This window comes from Mustela lutreola, chromosome 5 (assembly GCF_030435805.1).
Source record: "Mustela lutreola isolate mMusLut2 chromosome 5, mMusLut2.pri, whole genome shotgun sequence".
NCBI classification, from domain to species: domain Eukaryota; kingdom Metazoa; phylum Chordata; class Mammalia; order Carnivora; family Mustelidae; genus Mustela; species Mustela lutreola.
The window spans coordinates 61,807,507-61,831,675 of record NC_081294.1 but is presented as its reverse complement, the minus strand read 5'-3'; the positions used below and the strand labels follow the sequence as shown (position 1 = coordinate 61,831,675).

Sequence of the window (24,169 nt, the reverse complement as noted above, 5' to 3'; positions counted from 1 at the left end):
CAGGCTCTGATCTCTGCTTGCCCATAGTCCTCTTAGATTGTTGTTCCCATTGGCAGGGTGATAAAGAAAGCGAACTAAAATTGGATATGGCTAAATGAGGAGGGTGGGTGTTCTAGTCCAGCCCTGCACCGTCTGTGATGATGGCACTGGTCATGTGAGGCTATTTAAATGAATAGGAATTAAATGAAATTAAAAGTTTGATTCTCCAGTCTCTGGAGCCATGTTTCAAGCACTCAGCCTTGAAGCTCCATCTAGGGCTAGTGGCTGCAGTAAGGGCCATACAGACATAGAGCTCTGCCATTACTGCATAAAGTTCTGTTGGATAGCCAAGCTCTGGCTCCCGAGGGCACTTGGATAGTCTGAGGACTTTGCTAACCTGGAAACACAGCCTTGTGATGGAATGTTATTCAGCCTTAAAAAGAAAGGACATTCTGACCCCTGCTCCAATGTGGCTGAAACTCAAAGACATGGTACTGAGCGAAATAAGCCAGACACCGAAGGACGGACATGGCGCGATTCCGTGACACGCAGCACCGAGAACAGGGAGATCTGTACAGATGGAAAGGGCAGCGGTGGTTGCCAGGGGCTTGGGGTAGAGAATAAGGAGTTCGTATTTAATGGGGACTGTTTCAGTTTTGGATGATGAGGAGCTTCTGGAGGTGGATGGTGGTGATGGTTGCACAGCAGTGTGAATGTCCTTCATGCCACTCGTTGTGTGGTCAGAAGGGTCAAAATGGTAAAGCAGACTGCGGTCCTCCTTCCCCAGATGCTGACTCGGGCTCCCTGGGCCGGGAGGCTGGCCCCTGACATGCAGTGGGCCCGAGGAAGCATCAGAATGTAACTCCAGGACTGTCTGGTCCCCAAGGTACAATCTGTGCTTAGACTTCACAGCATGAAACCCAGATCTGCCACCTCAAATTAATAAATGACATTTGGCGGGGGACACTTCAGCTCTTTGGGCCATGCTCGTCCGGGTAAAAGCAAGTCAGGACAAAGGACGAGAGAGTAACTTCCTAAGGCGTGCTGTCGGGGACCACAGGCAGCGCTGGGGAGGCCTGTTCCTCTGACCTCTTTCTGACAGGCAAAGAAGGAAGCCAGGAAGGGGAACGGGTGGATGGATTACTGGCGCATGCCGTTCTTTTCTCCAGAGTTTTCTTTATTGGTGTTCCAGCATCATCCTGACAAATAAAACTGAGAAGGACCAAAAAAGATGGCGTTAGACAAAACCTGTCATTTCTGAAAGACTCTGTAGCTGAGACCAAACGATCACCCCACTTTTCTAAAGAAAGCATGCTGTTCACCTGCGCACAAAATATTCAACTTACTTCATCTCAGGCTGATTTTTCACACTTGCGTGACACTCCAAAGCCACCCTTGAGAGTGATCTTAGGGAAAGGGAGTGGGATTTCAACTAAGGTACCTGAACTAGCCGGACCACCACTTAGCTGGGCAACGTCAGGCAGCTGTCCATCTCTGCTCCCCAGTTTCTCCTATCTGGGACATGGGGAGCAAACATTTGTATCACAGAGTTACTGCGAAGGTCAGATCAAGTCATGCGTAGAAAGGTTTACTAACCGTAAATTGCCAAACAGCTGTTAGTCGTGGTGACTAATTAGTGTTTAATATTACAAATAGTACAATTAGTGTTTAATATTACAAATAGTTTAATAATACAGATAGTATTAGCTAGGGCACTTAGCAAACAGGTGAAGCTGTCCCCCACAGTGTTCCATTCGTCGCCTCTGTCAGTTTTTGCTGAATGTCGACTTTGTGCCGGCATCGGAAAGCTCCTGGATGCAAAGAAAGCAGCCTGCCTTTGCCCATGGGCCTGCTATGGGCTCTCCAGTTGCTGAATGATGGTGGACCAAACATGTCCCATGATGTCCCAAACTTGTCCCATCGCCACACAGCACAGAGTAGGGCCAGTGGGAAACCACAGATCAGACCATGACCTCTGGGCTGCTCTGCAGGGTGCCGGGCAGGCCAAGGCAGACCAGCCTACCTAGGGGCATCACAGAGGACAGCACCAGTGGGGCAAGGAGCCCCAACTCGCCTCCTAGGCCCTCAGAGCGATCCATGTTCGTTGTCTCTGCTGTGTCGTCAAGGCTGGTGATGTGACGGCAGGGAAGCCACGGGCTTCCACCCCTGGCCGCATCGCCTGCTGACTGCAAGCTCATGGCAGATTTCTTCCCTCTCTGGGCTCCAGTTTCCTGGCTAATCATGTCCACCTTGAAGGAGTATTCAGAAGATTTAGTGAGAGCATGTGCCTAAAGAATCTGGTCCGTACCTGGCACGGATAACGTGTTTCTCTTGCCCCTCCAGCCTCTCCTCCCCCTCCCTGCTCACAAGCCATGCTTCTTCAGACTTTCTTTCCTTCTACCAGAGGGGCATCTTGAATGTCTTTGTCTTGGAGGAGAAATGATGAGCGGGCTTGTCACATTCCAGCCATCACGTGGGGGGCTCAAGGGTCCCTTTCCCTCTGCTGGAATCCCAGGCCCAGGTGCCCGTAGGGTGGTTATGCTGTTGTACAGAGCCTCTCTGTACAACAAGGGCCCATCTCTCACTCGGGTTGCATGTCCGTCGGAGCTTGTTGGGGGCTCTGGACCTGCAGGGGCAGAGAACACACACTTTCACACACACAGAGACACACCACTGTCAGCCGTGGCCAGTCACATGGCAGAGAGAAGTGGAGGTAATGAATCACACACCACTCATGGCTCTCCCACCCCAAAGTCACACGTATCTCTTCTGCTCACATGTAACTGGCCACATCCCACCGCCAGGAGGTGGGGAAGTACCGATCTACGGTGTGCTCAGGAAAAGAGCCAGAAATCTGATGACAGCCTCCATCACTGCCACGGCCCTGCTTTAATCCATAAAGTAACACCGCACGTCGGTCTCATTAGGGCCTACTTAGAGATGAGACCCAAGGTCTGTCATTTCCCCAAGACCACAAACAACAGGTCCTTGGGATTTTGTCTATCAAATCAGAGAGGTGTTTATCACACTAGTGAAAGGTTTCCAGTCTGGGGACTCTGCCCCTGTCCTTTCCCACTCCCGCAGTAGCCTACACCTACCTCTGAAGGTGCTTCCTACACCACCCTGTAAGAATCAGTTTCCTTTTCAGTCTCTCTGAACTACAGTCTTTTCATCTTCAAACCCCATGTGCCTAGCACAGAGCGGGGCCCAGATCTATCTTTTGGGCCAACTGCGGAATCTTAGCATGGTAGGGAAGTGTAATCATCTCACAGACCTAGATCTAACCAGCCTGAGTCTCAGTGGTTTGTTACCCAACAAAACCTGCAATTCTTAGGAAACAGATTGACCTACTGTCAGTGAAATTCTGGTGGCTCTGGGGGTGTTGTTCCTGTTTCCGGTCCTGTGGCTGGAGACCTCCAGGAAAACTGAGAATGGCCTCTCCCAGCTCTGAGCCTTCACTGATACGGTGGCTGTAGACAGAGAATTGTTTTCATGGAGATCCTTCATCCCACTGACATTGCCTTCCCCATTAGTCTGGGTTTCTGAAAAGCTGAACACAGCAAGCCTTTGTATATCAAGTCACGTATTTCACATAATTCCCTTAAAATGTCAGAGATGCATTTATCATATTAAAGGCTTCTATTTTTGCTATTCTCCCCCTGCTTAGATGCAGATGTTGGACAAATTTCCCATGGAAGGAGGACAGAAGGATCCCAAACAGCGGATCATTCCCTTTCTACCAGGTGGGTGAGACACATGCTGTCAGAACGGGCTCTGGGGGATCCAGGACAACCCCCACATCTCAGCTTAGCTTCCTGGGACAGTGTCCTAATGACCAGAGTCCCAGTCATTTGTAGAAATTAGTGTCTAAGGATAAGTGCTGTGGGGTTAGATGCTACACCATCTACTGCGGCAAGATACTTCAGCTCCAGGATCCTCAGTTTTTCTGTCTCTGCAGTGGGAATAATTAGAGCTCATAAAGCTTTTGTAGTGTGTGGCATCTTTGTTTGGCTACAGTGTGACTTTGCTATTGTCATGGCATGAATTCACACCAATTTGGCAACTTAAAACTACCCTCATTTATTATCTCACAGGAAGTCCAGGCAGGTGCTGATGGGTTCTCTGGTTAGTCTCTTAAGGCAGAAGTAATCGTCTTGGCCAGGCTGGGCTCTTATCTAGAGGATTAGAGAAAAATCCACTTCCAGCCTCATTCAGGTTGTTGGCAGAATTCAATTCCTTGCAGTTATGGAAATAGAATACGGGTTTCCTTGCTTGCTCTCAGCCAGGAACCCCTCAGCTTCCAGAAGCTGCCTGCATTCCTATCCATCTTCTAGCTGGCACTGGGGCATTGAACCTTTCCCATGCTTTGATATCTCTCTGACTTCCCCTTCTGCCACCTGTTGGAGAAAGCTGTTGGCTTTTAAGGACTCACGCATTATGTTATACCTACCTAGCTAATCCAGGATAATTTCCCTCTCTTAAAGTGAACTGTAGCATACACTGTAGCAAGAACCTAGGAGTGAGATCTCATCATATACACAGGCTGTGGAGTTCTGGGACTCTGAGGATGAGGATGGACATCTTTGGGGGCCCATTTTAAAAATTCTGTCTACCTGTCTGCCACAGTAACCAAGCACCTGCTGAGCTCCAGTCGCTGTGTAGGAGTTAACACATTCATGGTTGATCCCTGCCCTTAGACATGAAGTGTTCCTTCCCCCCCCCCCAAAAAAAAAATTCCTTTAGGAATAGTATTAAGTATGTCTACTGTAGGCCAGTCATGGGGCTAAGTGCTTTACAGTCATTACCTTGTTTAGGCTTCAGAATAACCCTGTGCCCATTTTGTAGATGAGGAAATTGAGGCTCAGAGAAATTATGATCATTTGCACAAATAGCAGAGCTGGGCTTCAAACACAGCTTTGGCTGGCTTCAAAATTCATGCCTGAAGTCAAATGGCCCCAGTTCAAATGCCAATGCCTCCACTCATCCACTGCTACCTTCAGTGAATTATTTAAGCACAGAGTTTCCTTCTTCATTTACAAATTGGAGGTAATAGTGATACTTAAATAATAAACTTGTTGTGAGGATTAGCTAAGTGCTAAGTGACACATAACTAGCAGCAATCAAGCACTTACTATTATTTTTATGTACAGATAATCAGCAAATTGACAGTCACCCAAAACCACAAATATTTAGAGCTGGAAGGGCCCTTTAGATCTTTTCCATTTTGCAGACAAGGGAGCAGGCCAGAGAGGAGGGAGACTCCCTGGGTCCCCCTCCCCCCACCAGGAGCCCACCCTCCCCTCCCTACTCCAGGGTTCTGCAGTCAGCACATCAAGTGGTTCTTCCAGATATTAACATCACAGAGTGGACTTAGAGACAGGGTAGATGTGTTTGCCAGGCCTCATCTACTGGGAGAATCATTTGCCTAAAAAAGCTGATGTTTTTAGTTCTTCCACGGAGAAAGTGTGCAATCAGACTGGAATTTTTGTCTCCAGTTGGAGAAAACCCAGTGTGCCAACGCAGCAGCCAACTCGTAGTGCTCTCGAGCATGAGATTTGAAGTCAAACGGACCCAGTTCCGCGACCTCACACAGATGATAGCCCTCTGCCCCCAAGCCTCAGTTTCTCCATCTGTAAATGGAACAATGACTCCTGCTTTACAAAGCTTCTCTCCCTGGTACATAGTAGGTTCTCTGCAAAAATCAGAAACAGGATCCTGGGACGTCCCTTGGGAATTTCTTGGTATTCATATTTTAGAGTCCTGCTTAAATAAATGATATGTCTGAATATTCAAGTTGAACTGGACTCCAAATGTAGGCTTTTTTCTTCAAGGAAGGAAAGGAAAGCAGTGAGTTATAACTTTTTACTGGATGAAAGGCAACAACCAGCTGTGAAAAAACTTCCCAGGACAGGGAAGAACTTGAGCTGACCCTCTCCCAAGGCCCTGAATGCTTTCGTGTTTACAGAATCCTTTTTCCACCCACAAATTTATGAAAATGCTGTTCTCAGAGACTCAGCCCCGTTTTTTCCTGCTCAGGGCACCCACTTGCTGCTCAGAGAGGTGTGGCTGGGCCCCAGGACCCCTAGAGCGTCCCTTCGTGGCTTACCACTTCACTTTTCCTTGAGGCCAAGGCCAAGGGCAGGGATACACAGGCGGCATGTCCCCTCTCCTAGGGGTCCGTTTTCTGCCAAGACTGCCGCGTCAGCAGAACAAAAGCAAGTCTCTTGTTAGCACAAAGGCAGGGGGACGGGGGGGAACAGTCCTGTACAATTTTCCATCCCAGCAAGAGCTGGGGAAGCCAACTTGGCAGAGGATGCGGCTTGAAAAATAAGACTTACAGTTTGGCCTTCCACCACTGTGGAAAACAAAAGCCTGCCCGTTCCCACCAAAGCCTGTGCACTCCACCAAGCACCCTTTCCGCTCCAGGAAGGCTGGAGCTCACCCTCCTTCCCCACAACTCACACAGAAACTCATCAGGCACCGATAAGGGACCATTGCCCCCATTGGCATTGGACTCAGAGCCCCCCGCCAAGGAGGTACTGGCCGCATAGTTCTACCCAACAGCCTAGGGCCTGAGCTGGCTTCCAGATCTGCTGCAATGGATGATGAATTAGCCTATCAGAGGCAGGTCTTAAGAAACCAGCCAGGCCGAGGAAAGAACACGGGCCCTTAACTGAGGAGTATGAGGCATATCATCTAACTGGTTTCAAAAATTAAGTGATTAGGGGCACCTGGGTGGCTCAGTGGGTTGGAGCCTCTGCCTTCAGCTCGGGTCATGATCCCAGATTCCTGGGATCGAGCCCCACATCGGGCTCTCTGCTTGGCAGGGAGCCTGCTTTGCTTCCTCTCTCTGCCTGCCTCTCTGCCTACTTGTGGTCTCTGTCTGTCAAATAAATAAATAAAACCTTTAAAAAAAAATTATGTGATTATTCTTTTTTGAGCACCTAGGAAGGGCCAAGCCCTGTGCTGGGTGAGTCATGGAAGTTACTTCTAACAGATACGGGCTGTTATCCCATTTTACAGATGAGGAGACCAAGGCTCTGGGAGGTAAATGCATTTCTCAAGGCAGCACAGTCACCCTGGATTGGCTGAGTTCAGCGCCTGTGACCTCCCCAGCAGGTGCCACCACGAGTCTTCCTGTCCCCCTTGCTGGCAGGGCACCTGCCATATGCCCAGAGACTCCTTTCCCACTGGGGCCCTGCAGGGAGAAGAGTGGTGCTTTTGTTGTCCTGTCACCTGTCACACCCCCAGGAGACCTTGAAGGTGCGGGAGTTCTCCATCCTTCACTCTCAGCCCTTGCAGGCTGGGCCTTGAGAAAATTTTCTCCGTCAGTGGTGACTCCAGGACTAGCCTGTGCTGTTCCCACGGGCGGGTGCCTGCATCGTTCCTATTGTGAATTGTTAGAGTGGGGTCACAACCTCCCCAGTAAGAAGCCTGAACACCCCACTCCCCACCCTTCCTCTGATTTAGAGAAGGGGACATTATATCATAATGGGACCAAAATGGTTTTGGTAGGGACTCCTCTCCAGGTCTGAGAAACAGATTAGAGGCAGGAAGCATCTACTGTGGGAGGTTTCTCTTCAGGCAGGCATTCCTTATTTTTCCTAAAGCCTCGGGATTCTCCTCGGGGGTTCTAAACTGCTAATGGTTCCACCCACGAGGGTGGTAATTTGATGATCACAATGACTGGGGGTGGGATAGGGATGGGCCAGGGATGCTAAGCATCCTGCAGGGTGGGGGACACTCCCACGCAGGGAAGGACTTCCCCACCCAGAATGTCAACTGGGTCCCTCCCTGTTGGAAAACACAGACTGTCAGTGCCTAGAGGGCAGGCCCCCTGCACTGGCCCATTGAGGGCTCACAGAGAGACCGCACCTATCCACTGAATAAAAGCAGGGACACCAGGTTGTACACCCTCCCCACTAGATAGCGTAATTTCCTTTTTTATGGGAAACAGCATGAACATTTTCTGATTTCAGAAGCAATATATGTTTATGGTAGGAAATTTGGGGAAAGTCAAAGAAGAAAACAAAAAGACTCTGTCTTCCACCCCTTGGAGACAAGCACTTTGAAACCTGTGATGCGTTTTGTTCTAGATTTTTCTTTTCTAATAAACATGATGTGTCAGAAATTTGACTGACTCATAAGCAAAATTAAAACAATCACGATAATAAACAAAGGAGACTCCCTGTTATTAAAGAATTTGAGGAATATGCATTTTATCTCACAGTGGGTTATTGTTTTCTTTTAAGTGGTAGAAGTTAAGCAGGAAAAAAAAAATTTCAACATTAGGTTGACCATATCTACCTAAATTCCTAATTGTGCCCTTTTGCCCAAGAGCCCGTGGTCAGATTATTTTAAATGTTAGGTTAACCCCTTTGGCTTTTTGGGTGCAAATCTCCCTTACCAGCTTGCATTGCAAATCTTGGAGTCAATAGGCTGTTTCCCATCATCCCTTTCAATTCTATCTTACACAAACTCCTTTGGACCTTTCCTGCCATTCTGTTCCTACTCACCCAAGCTCTATCTGTGGACATTGCAGCCCCCCCCCCCCCCGAGCCATTCAGGAGCACTGGTTGACCTCTCCTTGCCCTGCCAGGCTTGTGACCCAAATTCTTCTCCTTGACCTCTCTCCTCTGAGCAGAAGTAGAAAAAGCTCTTCATAGCTCTCCATGCTCTGCTATTAGAAAAGCTGTGGTCTCTCTGTGCCCTCTTCTTTGACCTCCCCCTAGAGACCTCCTGCACTCTGCATAAACTTGGCAGATAGGCTTGCCTCCATCCCCCACCTCCTTGCCCCCCGCCACCGCCGTGTCTTATTTCTGACTTTGCCTGCCCCCTGCCTGTGCCACAGGTCCAGAACAGTGAAGCCAAGCCATCTTACTGGTCAGTGCATCCACCTGGCCACCATCTGCCCATGACTCTCCCCTGTTAGACTCATGGGAGCTTACCAATCTGCTTTAAACAAACCTCACCAAGAGCATTTTAGCATCTTGGATCCTCAGTGGCATCGTTTTTGTATTTGTCTTTGCGTGTGACCCCCACTGGAAGCTCTGGTACCACATCCAGTGCTCAGGATATCACCAAGCAAGCAGTAGATGGAGTCTTGGTTAATTCTCGGTAAGGGAGGCAGGCTTGGAACCCTTCTGTTACAAACAGCTGATTTGAGGAAGAGATTGGAAGGATTTGTCATCTTGGCAAGTGAAATCCACCTTCATACATTCATCAGGTATGAGTGCCATGTGGTGAGAGTACAAAATTGATCAAGGTCTGGTCAAATCCTGTGTGTACAGAGCCCCCGGACTAGGAGGAAAGAGGAAGCTCTAAATCGACAGTGTGTGGGATCAGAAAGAGACAGGAACTCTTAATCCATTTGAAGTAGGTCAAAGTTTCTCAACTGGGATGGTGGGTGAAGCTGGATAAGAAGGTAATCTAGACAGAGGGAAAGGCACAGAATAATGAAAGAGTGTGGGGTATTTGCAGAAAGTAAGACCAGACTAGGCAGAGGAGGACAGAGGAGAAAAGGAGGTTGAGCTGTTAGGTGGGACATATCATTGTCCTCTCTACTGCTTACTCCATCTGAGAACCTAAGAGTTCGATCATCAGATCTAGCCTTTCTTCTTCAACTGGTAGGAGCCCCCTCCTTTCCCAGGATTTATCCAGCCTCTCTCATCTCACCAAAATTTGCCTCCTGGGCCCCACTCCCTCAGGCCCTTGCACTTGAGCTGTGAACAGGCCCTTGGAGGACCATGCATGGGGTCCTCCAGGCCCTGTGGCCATCCAGCAGGGGATATTAATGGAAGCCAGGAATTTGGGTACCACTCAGACTTACCACAGACAGCCACATCCACACCCTCCAGGTTTGCTGAGAACTTATCATCACCCCCTTACAATACAATGTGTGCTCTCCTCCTCTGCAGGCAAAATTCTCTTCCGACGGAGCCATATCCGGGACGTGGCCGTCAAACGCCTCATACCGATTGATGAGTACTGTAAGGTAAGTCTAAGAAATGTTAACACTTCCCTGTGTCTCGTGTCTTCTCTTTGAGTTGTTTCTTTTCTTCTTTTCCCTTTCTGGCTACAGAAATAGTCATTGTGAGCAATTCACAGCTAAAAGAAATGTAAAATCAGAAAATCAACCACCTATGAGTCCTCAGAGGCAAAAATTATTAAGGTTTCTACATTTCCTTTCTAGTTTTTCTATGTGCATTTCTTCATGGTGTTGACATCACCCCGTATGTGTTATTTTTGTGGCTCTTTCTTTTTTAATATTGTGATATAAGAATTTCCCAATGGTATAAAATCATCTTCTTGAGCCTACTTTAAATGACTGCACAGTGTTCCACTGAGTGTTAATATTCCAGAAGTTACTCAGTCCCTGTCATTGGACGGGGCAGCTGGCTTCCAATCGCTTGAATGTTATAAACCACAAGGGGCCTGCCTTTTGCTTAGATCTCCTTTGATTTGTGGCTGTGGTTGGGAAAGAAGCATGCTTTTCCTTTGTTTAGGTTCCCTTATCTTAAGTATTTATTTCTCGAACTTAAAATCACTAGCAGTTCTGATTGAGAAGGGTGGAAATAGCAAGAAATGCCTTAACAGTGGGGCAACCAGTGCTCTCTCTCCCAGAGACTGGAAACAGAGCAAGTATATTTGTTCTTCTCACTTCTGTCTTACATTTTCCTGGAGGTTCTAGCCAGCGTAAGCAAGCAAAAAAAGAAAATAAAAGGCATACAGTTTGGAAAGGAAGAAATAAAACTGCCTTGATTCACAGATGATATGATTCTGTTGTAGAAAATCATAAGAGATCCACAAGAAAAAAAAACTACTAGAACTAATAAACAAGTTTAGTAACATCACAGGCTAAAAGATTGATATAAAAAAATCAATTGTGGAGGCACTTGGCTGGCTTCTTTGGTGGAATGTGAGACTCTTTATCTCAGGGTTGTGAGTTCAAGCCCCATACTGGGCATTGAGCCTACTTGAATAAATAAATAAATAAATAAATAAAACTCTTTCCTTATAAAAAACAATCAGTTGAACCTCTAAAGACTAAGCATGAGCAATCAAAAAATGAAATTAATCATTCTACTCACAATAACATCAAAAAGAGTAAAATACTTAGGATTGAATTTAAGAAGTACAAGGTTTATATATTGAAACTACAATACACTGTTGAAAGAAATTAAACCAGCTCTGAAGTAATGGAGGGACATTCCATACCCATGGACTAAAAGACTCAACAATGTTAAAATGGCATTCTTATTACTACTCAGCCATCAAAAAGAATGAAATCTTGCCATTTGCAATGACACGGATGGAACTGGAGGGTATTACACTAAGTGAAACAAGTCAGTCAGAGAAAGACAAATACCATATGATTTCACTCATATGTGGAATTTAAGAAAACAAAACAAACAAGCAATGGAGGGGGAGACAGAGAGGCAAACCAAGAAACAGACTCTTAACTACAGAGAACAAACTGATGGTTACCAGAGGCAAAGAGGTTGGGGATGGGTGAATAGTGATGGGAGTTAAGGAACACACTTGTTGCAGTGAGCACCGGGTGATTTATGGAAGTGCTGCATCACTGTATCATACCCTATAATTAATAATACACTGAATGTTCACTAACTGGAACTTAAAGAAAAACTTTAAAAAATCTAGGAGAATAAATTAGAATTTGGGGGTCAGGATGAATTTCTTAATGAAAACAATGTGTGTGTGTGTGTATTATATATACTTGGAATTTGTAGAAATTGATGTGAAAAAGTCAAAAAAACATACAGAGAAAATGGGCAAAGGACAGGGTTGGAAATATAAAAAGAAAAAACAAAAACAAACAAAAAAGCCCAATGACAAACAATAACAAAAAAGATACAAAATAAAATAAAATGGCAGTTCTTCCCCAGTTGATCTCTATATAATCTCTGTCAAAATCCTAGAAAGCTTTTTTGTAGAAATTAACAAGCTGATCCTAAACTGTGTGGAGAAATGCAAGGAACCCAAAATAGCCAAAACAATTATGAAAAAGAAGAATAAAATTAGAAGCTTGTAATACCCATTTCAGAACGTCTACAAAAGCTACAGTAATCAAGACAGTGTGGTACTGGCATAAGGGCAGGCACATAAATCAGTGGGACAGAAATGAGATCCTCGAAATAAACTTTTGTGAAACTTATGGTCAATTGATTTTCAGCAGTAGTGCCAAGAAATTCAGTAAGAAAAGGATAATCTTTTTAACAGTGTGGGATAATAGAACATCCATACACCAAAAGGAAAAAAAATTAAGTTGGATCCCTACTTCATATCGTGCTCAAAAATCAACTCAAAATGGATCACAGACCTAAACGTAAGAGCTAAAATTATAAAACTTCTAGAAAAAAACATAGACGAAAACCTTCACGATCATGATTTAGGCAGAGAGTTCCTAGACAGGACACCATAAGAGAAAAATTGATAAATTAGGCTTCATTAAACTTCTGAACTTGTACTTCAAAAACATCGCCTATGAAGAAAATGAAAAAACATGTCATAGATGAGGAGAAAATATTTGTAAATCATATCTCTGACAAGGGACTTGTATTGAACCTATATAAAGAACTCTTAAAACTCAACCATAAAGATGACCTAGTTTAAAAACAGACAAAAGGTGTGCCTGGGTGGCTCAGTCGGTTAAGCATCTGCCTTCAGCTTAGGTCATGATCCCAGGGTCCTGGAATCAAGCCCCACATCAGGCTCCCTGCTCAGCAGGAAGCCCGCTTTCCCCTCTCCCTCATCCCCATTTCTGTTCCCTCTCTCACTGTGTCTTTCTCTGTCAAATAAGTAAATAAAATCTTTAAAAATAAATAAATAAAAATAAAAATAGACAAAAAAGATTTGAGTAGAAATTTCACCCAAGAAGATGCATGATGGTTATTAAGGCTGTGAAAAGGTGTTCAGCTTCATTAATCATTAAGCAATGAGAAATTTGCAGAGCCATGGGAATGGCTATAATCCACAAGACAGCAAAACCAAGAGCTGGTGAGGATATGGACAACCTGGACACATAATAGGACATTCTGGTGGGGACACATGATAGGAAACCTCTTGGGAAAACTTCAGCACTTCCGTCCACAAGTGAAATTGACCATGTGGCCACTCTTAGGTATCCAGAGAATTGAAAACATGTCCACACAAAGACTTGGATGTATGTGTTTGTAGTAGTACCAGTTCATAATAGCCAAAAACTGGAAGCAATCCAAATGTCATCATCAGGAACATAGATAAAGAAAATGTGGACTATCCATACAATGAAATATTTTTCAACAATAAAATGCAGTGAAATCCTGATAAATGCTGCAGGTTGGATGAATCTCAAACCCATGATGCTAAAAGAAGCCAGATACAAAAGACAATGTGTTGCATGATTCTATCTACATGAAATGTGCAGAAAAGACAACTTTATAGAGACGGAGAGCAGATCAGTGGTTTCAGAGGCCTGAGGACAGTGCAGGCAGAGATGGACCACACATTAGGCGAGGGAAATTTTTGAGGTGATGGAAAAGTTCTAAAACTAGATTGTGGTGATGGCTGAACAACTCTATAATTTACTAAATGTCCCTGAATTGTATCCTTCTAATGGGTGGGTTTTATGATACATAAATTATACTTCAATACATCTTTAAAAAAAATATAAAGGGGGGCATGCGGTGTGAGGATAGATGCCCCTTGTCTTGGCAGGAGACATCACATGGGCAGAAAATCACTCCTGATCACTCCTTTCTTCTTGCCAGACATGACCTCATTTCACCCCTCCAACAACCTTAAGGAATAGGTTTTATTATTCCCATTGTGTAGACGAGAAAACAGAGGCCCAACAAAGTTCTCTCTCTTTCCCTGGGCCCAAAATGAATAAATAAATGTTTTTTTAAAAATCCTGGAATAAAAAGAGATAGCAGCTGCCTGCATCTGGCTGGTGCTTGGAATGGTATAGAGATCGTGAATTCACCTGGATTCTGGATTTGCCATAGGGAAGAAATGGCTTATGTCGTGTGAGCCATGTGGAAGTTACCACTCCCTACTATTAATGCATCATAAGAGGCAGAACAGATATTTTGGGGTTTGGGTTGGCCAAATTCCCCAGCCTGGCTTCAAGGGAACTGCCCTCCGGGAAGGAGATGAAACCGTCTATTCACAAAGTCTGCAAAATCCTTTACAGACTACACAGATTTACTTAACATTTGAGTATCTGTTATTAACATTGTTGTGAGCTGACTTAAGGCAATTTAATCGATAACTATTAGCTTTATTTTAGAAGAAATTGGTAATCTCCAATAGGTAAAGATAGACAAAGGTTGTGGGTATCCCAAATCTAATTCCAACTAGGAAGAAGCTTTCTGCTCTATTAGATCTGTTATAAAGTTACAGTAATTAACATAATATGGTGTTGGCACAAGGATAGGCAGACCATTAGAACAAAATAGAGAAGCCAGAAACAGACCTGTGTGTTTTTGGAAACTTTAATATTGGCAAAAGCAGCCTTGCAGGTCATTGGGGGAAAGGTTGGATTCCTCAGTAAGTGGGAATCCTTATGGGAAAAAACAAAACAAAACAAAAAAAACGGTATCTAATCCCTGCTTCACAGCACACATGTAATCATTTCCAAGGAAATTAAAGACCTAAATGTAAGAGGCAATAGTATAAAAGGTTTTAGAAGATAAAAACGGCGGGGGTGGTGGAGGGGGGCACTTTATAATCTCTAAGTATAGAGAGATTTTTTTTTTTAAGATTTTTATTTATTTATTTGAAGAGATCACGAGTAGACAGAGAGGCAGGCAGAGAGAGAGGGAGGAAAGCAGGCTCCCTGCTGAGCAGAGAGCCCAATGTGGGACTCGATCCCAGGACCCTGAGATCATGACCCGAGCCGAAGGCAGCAGCTTAACCCACTGAGCCACCCAGGCGCCCCTAGAGAGATTTTTAAAGATACAAAGTACCAACCATAAAAAGACAGATTTATTTGACTGCATTAAATTTAAGACTCTGTTCGTTCAATAACACAGTGAAAACAGGACTTGGCCAAATTCTGCCACATATACAAGCATTTATTATCAAGCAGCGCTCTAAACAGCCTCTCAAGTTGTTCTGTAAGCTTACTGAAATACCAGCTGTCAGTCTGACACCACTTTGCATGGACATTTCCTCGAGACAAATGGAATGATAGCCCAGTGCCAGGATCAGCTAATCCCACCCTGGTCTGACAGTAAAATCCCCTAGAAGAGACAGAACACAGAGGACTCAGAATCCTAAACCCAGTGCACCATTTTGGAGGATGGATTTGCCACATTCTTTTCATGCAAGGACCAGAGTAGCTGAGAATATTTCTAGAGCATCCCTCATTTCGGCAGTAAAGAGTATCATTTCTAACAACTGTCGTAATGGTAAATAAAGGCTGCGGTGTTGGTCAAAGGTCAAGAAAATGGAAGCCATGAAGTAGCCTTTTCTAGAGTGAGGACTTGTGAGTAGAGGTCTTGACTTGCTCAAGTGTTCATTTTTGATGAAGATTCAGTTTTACTAACCATCATTGGGGTGTAACTTAAATCTAACATACATACATAAACACCCAGACAGACAAACACATGAGTGTGTTTGCCCATACTGTAATATTTTAAAGTAAATGACAGGCAGTCTAATGGCAGAGTTTACCAGACACCTCCTGTCAAGATTTTTACTGTATACTACCACCTGTATTGTTGTTATTATTATTACTATCATCATCATTATTATTATTTTTAAATTTAACTCACTTTTTTAAACTTCTTAAAAATGTACTCTTTGGAGGAAATTTTACAATACACCATAATATAAAATTGCTAAAAATTGCCATAAAAATAAAAGAGAGAGCAATGAAACAATAGCAACAAAGGATATGTCTTTAAATCTAGCCAGCTGCTGCTGTCTGCCTACCAAAAGCCCCTCACTGCCTGGTCCTGCTCTTTTTTTTCTTTTTTCTTTTTAAAGACTTGCTTATTCATTCATTCATTCATTCATTTTAAAGAGAGCATATGCTAGTGAGGGCTGGGGGAGAGGCAGAGGGAGAGAATCTTCAAGCAGATCCCTTTCTGAGCACGGACCCCACACGGGGCTCGATCCCATCACCCATAAAGTCATGACCTGAGCCAAAACCAGGAGTTGGATGCTCAACTGACTGAGCCACCCAGGCCCCCCAACCTCATCCAGCTCTTAAGAGGCAAGTTAGGAAGGAAAGTTTTTTCTTCCAAGAATTTCCCAGTTTTAGGTCTTATGTTAAACTCTTTAATCCATTTGGAGTGGATTCTTGCGTGTGGTGTAAGATAAGGACCCAGTGTCATTCTTTTGCATGTGGATGTTGTTCTCCCAGCACCATCTGTTGAAGAGACTCTCCCTTCCTCATTGTATGTTCTGGGAGCCTTCTTCAAAGACAAGTTGCCCATATGTGTGGATTTATTTGAGGGCTCTTGGCAGTGATTTTGTGGATGTAATACCAAAAGCAGAGGCAACAAAAATAAAAATAAATAAGTGGGACTACATCAAACTAAAAGGCTACAAAACAAAGGAAATAATCAACAGAGTAAAAAAAGCAACAAACAAAATGGGAGAAAATATTTGCAAGTCATCTATCTGTCAAGGGGTCAATCTTCAAAATATATAAAGAACCCATATATCTCAATCGTAAAAAAGCTAATAACCTGATTTTAAAATGGGCTAAGACCTTTAATAGACATTTCTCCAAAGAAGATACACAAATAATCAACTGGTATATGATAAACTGTTTAATGTCACTCATCATCAGGGAAATGCATATCAGAACTACAACATCAGGATGGCTATTACAAAACACAAAAACAAAAAACAAGTGTTGGTAAGGATATGGAGAAATTGGAACACTTGCACACTGTTGGTGGGAATGCAAAATGCAGCCGCTATGAAAAACAGTATGGAAGTTCTTCAAAAAATTAAAAATAGTGCTGTCATATGATCCGGCAATCCCACTTCTGGGTATACAGCCAAAGAAATTGAAGTCAGGGATCTGGAAGAGAGATTAGCACTCCCATGCTGGTGGCAGCACCAGGAAGAAACTTTCTGCTTCACTAGACCTGTTACAAAGTTACAGTAATTAACATAGTATGGTGTGGGAACCTAGTGGTGGAAACAACCAAAGGTGATATATACATAGGACAGAATACTAGTCCACCTTCAGAAAGGATATTCAGACATACATCACAGTATGGGTGAACCTAAGGATCCCATGGGAAGTGAAATAAGCCAGTCACAGAAAGATAAAATCCTACACTTCCGTGATCGTCCAACTCAGAAGCACAGAGCAAATTGGTAGTTGCCGGGCGCTGGAGGGACAAAAATGCAGAGCTACTAACTGATGGGCGTGAAGTTTCTGTCAAGCAAGAGGAGTAAGCTCTAGAGATCCCCAGGATGACACCCAGCCATACAGTGTCACGTACTTAAAATTTGTCACGAGGATAGATCTCGTGAGTGTTCTTATCACACCAAAATAAAATTTTAAAAATAGAAAGAGAAGTGGTCATTCTCTGGGACATTCATTTTGAAGTTCAAGGGGACTAAAAGAACTGAGAAAACTCAACCTCCTCCCTAGGCGAGGCATTTTATCTAACAGGGCTGTCTTGCTAGCTCTAGAACTACCACCGGGAACCGTACTTAATTGATACAGTACCAAGAGGCATACAGTTAATGTTGTCAAGCAGCTAGTGTATGATGGAAATCTTAAAGCCACTTCCTCACTCATTCGGTAGCACGACCTTCCAAGGGGGTGTTTGTGATTTCCATTTTACAGATGAGCAAATAGGCTCAGAGAGGTGATGGGACATGGCCAGAGCCAGAATCAAGAGCTGGGTCCATCTGAGCTTTTATCATTGACTCTCAGCAAACGGGACTCATTCTGCTCACCTCTCCTCTCGTCCCTGCCATCGACCAGCCACATCTATCCACAGGGCCAGGATTCTATCCAGGGTAGAAACGAGTTTTCCTGGAACTGTGGTTCTTTGTTTTCACTGACCGAACACAAGACAATTCTGGAGTATTTCAGAAGCAGAATTATTTCTCTGCCCCAGGTCATGTTTTTACTGTTAGCCTGTCCTTCCAAAATGAAAGGGGCAAACATCAAAGCGTTGGGTGCCGCCTTTTATTAGGAGCTTGGCTGTATTTGATGGTTTGGGGGTTTGGCTTTTACTTCCTAGGAATTGCTCAAGACCAAAAGGGAACTTGGCATTGTCAGGAGGTTTCCGTGGGCCTCCTTGTCCCTTCCCTCACTGGTCCTTTCAGAGCCTCTGCTCATTTCAGCAGGGATCACCCTGGGAGATCCCATGGTGGAGGCTATGGCCCCAATAGGTGGAGGCTATGGCCACCTCAGGGCCTACCCTTCTCCCCCAAGAAAAGGCCATGCGGCCACACCTAGCCTTTCCCTCATGGCACTGATCCAGTGAATACACTAAACAGGTTATTAGAGAATCCCCAGCACTTTCTAGACCTATAGGGAAGATGCAGGGGAAGAGCCACATAGCCATGCTCTCCGTGCATTCGGGGTCGAGGAGCTGGAGTCGGCCAGCCCTGGGCTCTCCGATCCTACCTACTTCACCAGAGCTTCCATTTCCCCATCTCTGAAACGGGCCAGCCCTCCCAGCATTACATGGAATGACACAGACGAGGGCGTTTTGGGAGCCGTTGAGTGCTGAGCTGACATAAGGGAATGGAGTTACTGTAGTCTGGGGGCAGCCACAAGATTTCTGCACACAAAGCAGCCAGGACGCACCACGGTCCAGCATATAATCAGCTCTTTCATTATGTGGTTCTGACTGTATGAGCTGCAGGATTCCAGAGGAAGGAGAGACCCAAGGGACCCCCCAACACAGCAGCTCATTCCAAGCAGAATGAATCCTCCAAACCAGAAAGAGAAGGAGGTCAGAAGCCAGAGGTGGGAGAGGGAAGCACCTGCTCTCTCCCTTTTGGGCTCTCTGCCTCCAGCCTGGAAAAGATCAGTCGCTGGGGATTGGCTGCAGAACAGGAGCTAGGTCAAGGCTAATAAAATCAGTGAGCCACAAAATAGCAGGCCCTTCACCCCAGAAGGTAGAGCTTGGACAGTGACTAGGGAAGTCACCATACTAAAACATGTCTACCCACCTCACATCTTCTTCTTCTTTAGATCTGAGACAGCTCGAACCTAGGCATTTGGCTGAAAGCCTGAGCCGGACTCAAAGGCTATATAGGGTCAGCTACCCAGGTGACCATCAATGGGTGAATGAGTAAACAGAACATGGCCTATCCGTGCAGTGGAATATTATTCAGCCTTGAAAAGGAAGGAAAGTCCAGTACCTGCTACGACATAGATGAACCTTGAGACCATTAGCTAAATAAAAGCAGCCCAGCACAAAAGGAAAAATATTGTATGTACCACTTAGACAAGGCGCTTAGAGTCGTCAGAATCATACAGACAGAAAGCAGAATGGTTGCCAGGAGCTGGAGGAAGGGGGAACTATTTAATAGGTACAGGGCTTCAGTTCTGCAAAACAAAGCATTCTGGGGATGAAAGATGGGGATGGTTGCATAACCAGGCAAATGTACTTAATGCCACTGAACGGTGTGCTTAAAAATACTTAAGATGATGGGGCATCTAGCTGGCTCAGTTGGTAGAGCATAGGACTCTGGGTCTCCAGGTCATGAGAGCCTACTTAAAAAGAACGGTCAAGATGGCAGATTGTGTATTTTACCACAATTAAAACTTTTCAAAAATCAGAAAAATAAATCAAAATACCCCTGAAGCCCAGAGGAAGGTACCAGTGAAGACTCCCATCTGTCTCTCCTGTTAGTCCAGCCCAGCCCCGTATCAGGGATGGAGTATCATTTTGCAGAGGATGAATGGGAGGTGAGCTTTTAGGGCCTTGTTATAGAAAATAGAGGATGTATTTATCTCCACTCCCAACTCACTCAGCACCTGCAGGAGGCACATGAGAGGCACCCAGGAACGAGGCCTTATGTGGAGAGGAGCAGAGTCCTGCGTCCCTCAGGAGCATACCCTGGTGGGCTGAAATGGCTGGCAGAATTGCACGTGCTGTTTACATCCGTACACGTGTGCGTGACGCAGCTCTCCTGCCCCGCAATCTGTATCCTTGGGACCTGGGCCAGAAGGGGCTTAAATAAAGATCGGTTACACTGAGCTCTTTATTCATGATGGAGCAGTCACCACAGTTTCTTACCCTTTCAGGTTGGGGGTGTGTCCCATCCTTTCATATTGGACACGTCGACCCAGAGATCGTGTCTATTGAATCACTGAATGGATACCCCTTGGGAGCTGAATGGGCACAACAAATGCCCTCTGTGCCCTCCACCTGCTCCTTATCCAACCTGCTGGCAGACATTTGAGGCTCCTTTAACTGATAAGCTAGGGTGGCAAATTAATATGGACTGGGGCAGTGACAGATGCCAGATGTTCAGTAACCTGGAACTTCTAACCTCTACCCAAATCATAAAGCAGCACCCTCGCTGTAACACGGCAAATCTGTGACTTAAGACACGCATGCAGGCGTGTTGGAAACCAGCTTAGTGTTCACCAGTAGACAGCTGGGTCAGTAATGTATGACGCATTTGGGCAGTAGACACACTCAGCATCCAGTAGACGTGAAGTCATAGCAGAATAACGACATGCATGAAGTCCCCAGTTTCATGTTTTAGATAAATGTATACATGTTATTTGCTCAGTTATGCCCATAACATGTATGTGCGTGTGTGTGTGCACACATGCATGTGTGTGGTCCCCAAAGCAGCACATTCTCAGACCCTACCCCAGATCTACTGAATCAGAGCATCTGGGGGTAGGAACCAGCTGTCTGGTTTCACAAGCCCCCCACGTGATTCTGATCATACCCAGGTTTGAGCAGTCCTGACTCATGCCATTCCTGATACCCCTTTCCTTCCTTTGGACTCATTCGTGTCTCTTCTCCAGGCCCTGATCCAGCTGCCCCCCTACATCTCTCAGTGTGATGAGGTGCTGCAGTTCTTTGAGACAAGACCTGAGGACCTGAATCCGCCCAAAGAGTAAGTTGGTGTGTGGACTTCCCCAGAGCGTGCCCTCCCAGCCGTCCCTGTTCCCGGGCCAGTGCCAAGAGGAATTGGAATAGAGCAAAGTAAAAATTAAACTTGACTATCCTGATTGAGCCCTTGTGGGGTCTTGCTCCACGTGGCCCTCACCGAGGAAGGAAGCTGGTCCAGGGTCACTACTGGAATCCCTTACATGCCTCCACCTCCCAGGCATGCCTGGAGAGGACTAAAAGCAGGAGCCTGAGTGCCCTTGGGGTGGGGCCTTGCCCACAAGGGTAAAGTTGCTCTTGAAGGATACGAATGAATGAGTTACATGACCTGCTCGAGGTCTCAGCACTTGTGAGCAACCGGGCCAGGGCCAGGATTTGGTCCTGACCATCCAGGGTCTTACACTGTCCAAAATGTTCACCCCAGCCCCTGCAGCAGAGCAGAAAACACCCTCGGGTGCCTGTCAGTGTGTGCCCAGGCACACTACAGAGACTCTCACCCCCTGCCTGCTGGCTTTATACACTAGGAGTTGATGGCGCCTGTGGCCCTGCCAACTCGAAACACTGACATATGCATCGTGCTTTTTAATAAGTTTAATTGAGGAAACCACCGTGTGTATCTGCAGAAAGAAGTGTTCTCTCTAGTGGAGCGGTCACGGGATGGGAGAGGAGGCCAGCCCACAAGTGTGGGGTGGTCATGGGTCACACACCTGTCCGGAAGGGCTGAGAAGTGCCAGCCAGGCTCTTTGACCAGAGAGAGAGAGCAGGTGCAGATGCACACACATGCACACAGATGCACAAATAGAACAGCCACTGAAACTAAAAAACATAGCCTAGACTACAGCAGAGAAAGAACAGTGGGCCAGCCGCGATAAGCTGACAGCATCCTGCTGGAGTGTATTATCTAGTTGCAAGAGGCTTTCTGTGAAGAAGGAAGAGTTTCCAATCTCTCTGTCCCTTCCCTGCTATATGATGACCTTCAACAGGTGTTGTGACTTCTCTGAGCTTCTGTTTCCTCATTCGTAAAGTGGTCTTGGCTAAAACTTCGATCCTGTCTTGGTTGTGAGGATTCAACACCATCCTGCCCATAACGAGAGCCTGGCGCATGACGGGTGATGTCTTCCTGTCTTTAAGCCAGCCTTTGACGGGGAAGGAAAGTGGGATGGATGCCGAGGACCCAGGGGATGGCTCTGGGGCCACAGCGGGCAGTGAGTCTCACTCAGGTGGGCCTTGGTTGTGGGTTGAGGGAGGAGTGAAATAGCAGCGAAACAGCTGGTCCCTGGGTCAGGCTCCTGAAGCTAATACCAACTTAGGGTCTAAAATGGAAACTGGGGCTCCTTCCCAGCAGTCTTTAGGGAGACAGAAGATGGATTCCACTTGGTGCTGTTAAAGGAAGGGTTTTTGCTGCCATGCATAGGAAAACTTGGGACCACCCCAAGCATGTCATACAGATACATACATAATGTGCCTGTGTGAACCCACACGTGCTGCCACTGCTTGAACCCAGGAGCCCCCTGCTTCCCCTGACCCACGGCTCTGGCCAGGACAGCAAGACAAGCAGCAGGAATATAGGGCAGGCAGGAGCCCAGGACTTCAAGGATCCCAGACTGTGGCTTAGGTCACAGGCCTTGATGGCAACTCAGGCAGATTGGAGCTTTACACAGAGGTAGCCTTCAGGGACCTCTGTGGGTGTGTCTTGGAGCCGGGCACTAAGAGGAAGACTTCACCTACAGTCCAGGCCAGGGTTTAGTCAGGAGCGTGGGCCCCAGCCAGGCTTCATAGGTTCTGATGTTGGGTGGGCTGCTTCACCTCTATGGGCCTCCGTGTCTCTATCTGTGACATGGAGTGACCCTTAAGGATTATAGTGAGGGTTCTTCAGGTGGGTGCAGATACAGCACTCCGACCAGCACCCTGCACCCAGCAAGTGCAGGTAAACGTGAGCTAGGTTCTTCCACTGTTGCCCTCCCCCACCCCCCACAGGGGCAATGAAGTTTAGCCCCACAGAGGTGATGCGCATGGCCCAGGGACAGCACGATGGAGCAGCGCAGCCCAGCTCCGGGGCCAGGCCCTGCTGCTCCTCCCAGATGCACGGGAGTGCGGCCCCTTTCTCAGGGATTGGCTTAGCCTCCTCACCCTCTCCTTCGAGGCCCGCAGTGACAGAGACAGGGTCATTACTCGGTGGCGAAAAAGCCAGACTTGAAAATCAGACCAAGTTTGACGCTTCTCCAAAGAAGATACACAAATGGCCAATAAGTAGAAAAGAGAAGCGGCCCAGCGTCCTTAGTCACCACGAAATGCAAATCCAAACCACAGCCGCTAGAAACCAAAGCCGCTCTGTTAAAAGCAGATAGCAGAGAGGGCTGTGGAAGATGTGAAGGAACTGGCATCCGCGTGCGCTGCGGGCGGGTCCGTAGGACGGTGCGGCTGCCGTGGGGGGCGGCCTGGTGGAGCCTCAACCGGTGAGACCTAGAGTTACCATGTGACCTGGCTTTCCATTCCAGCGTAGAACCAAGAGAAATGAAAATATACATCCACACAGAAAGCTGTGTACAAATGTTCCCAGAAGCATGATTCGTAAGAGCCAAAACATGGAAACAACCCAGGGCCTGTCAGCTGATGAACACATCAGCGAGGTGTGGTTTACCCACACAACAGGATTTTATTTGCCATGAGAAGGAATAAAATACTCATCCACGGTACAAGGTGTCGGGCCCTTGAAAACAGGCCACCTGAAAAAAGCCAGTCACAAAAAGCCTCGTACTGTATGATCCCATTCATATAAATGTCCAGCATAGACAAATCACTAGAGACAGCAAGCACCAATTAGTATTTGCCAGCAGTTGGGAGGAGTGGGAACAGCGAGTGACTGTTTATAGGTCCAGGGTTTCTCTTTGGAATGATGAATATTTTCTGGAATTAGATGATGGTGATGATTATACAACCTTGTGAATATCCTAAAAACCAGTGAACTCTACACTTTAGAAGAATGAATTTTATGGTGTGTGAATTATAGCTCAATTTTTAAAAAATTAGGTGGATCTGGGTTCAGCTTGCTACTTGCTAGCTGTGTGGCCTTAGGCAAGTTACCTAACCTCTCTGGGCCTCATTTTCCTCCTCTAGAAAAT

The 24,169-nt window shown here is 46.0% G+C and overlaps 1 protein-coding gene across 2 annotated transcripts in view; it reads left to right on the top strand.

Annotated features, from left to right (window-relative positions):
• Positions 1-24,169, top strand: part of SH3PXD2B (SH3 and PX domains 2B) — a 99,596-nt gene that overhangs the window by 37,121 nt on the left and 38,306 nt on the right. For both annotated transcript variants that reach the window (XM_059174313.1, XM_059174312.1), the window contains exons 3-5: positions 3,647-3,722; positions 9,897-9,973; positions 20,963-21,054. In XM_059174313.1, the coding sequence (XP_059030296.1) occupies positions 3,647-3,722; positions 9,897-9,973; positions 20,963-21,054 (245 nt within the window). The remainder of the gene's footprint in view (positions 1-3,646; positions 3,723-9,896; positions 9,974-20,962; positions 21,055-24,169) is intronic.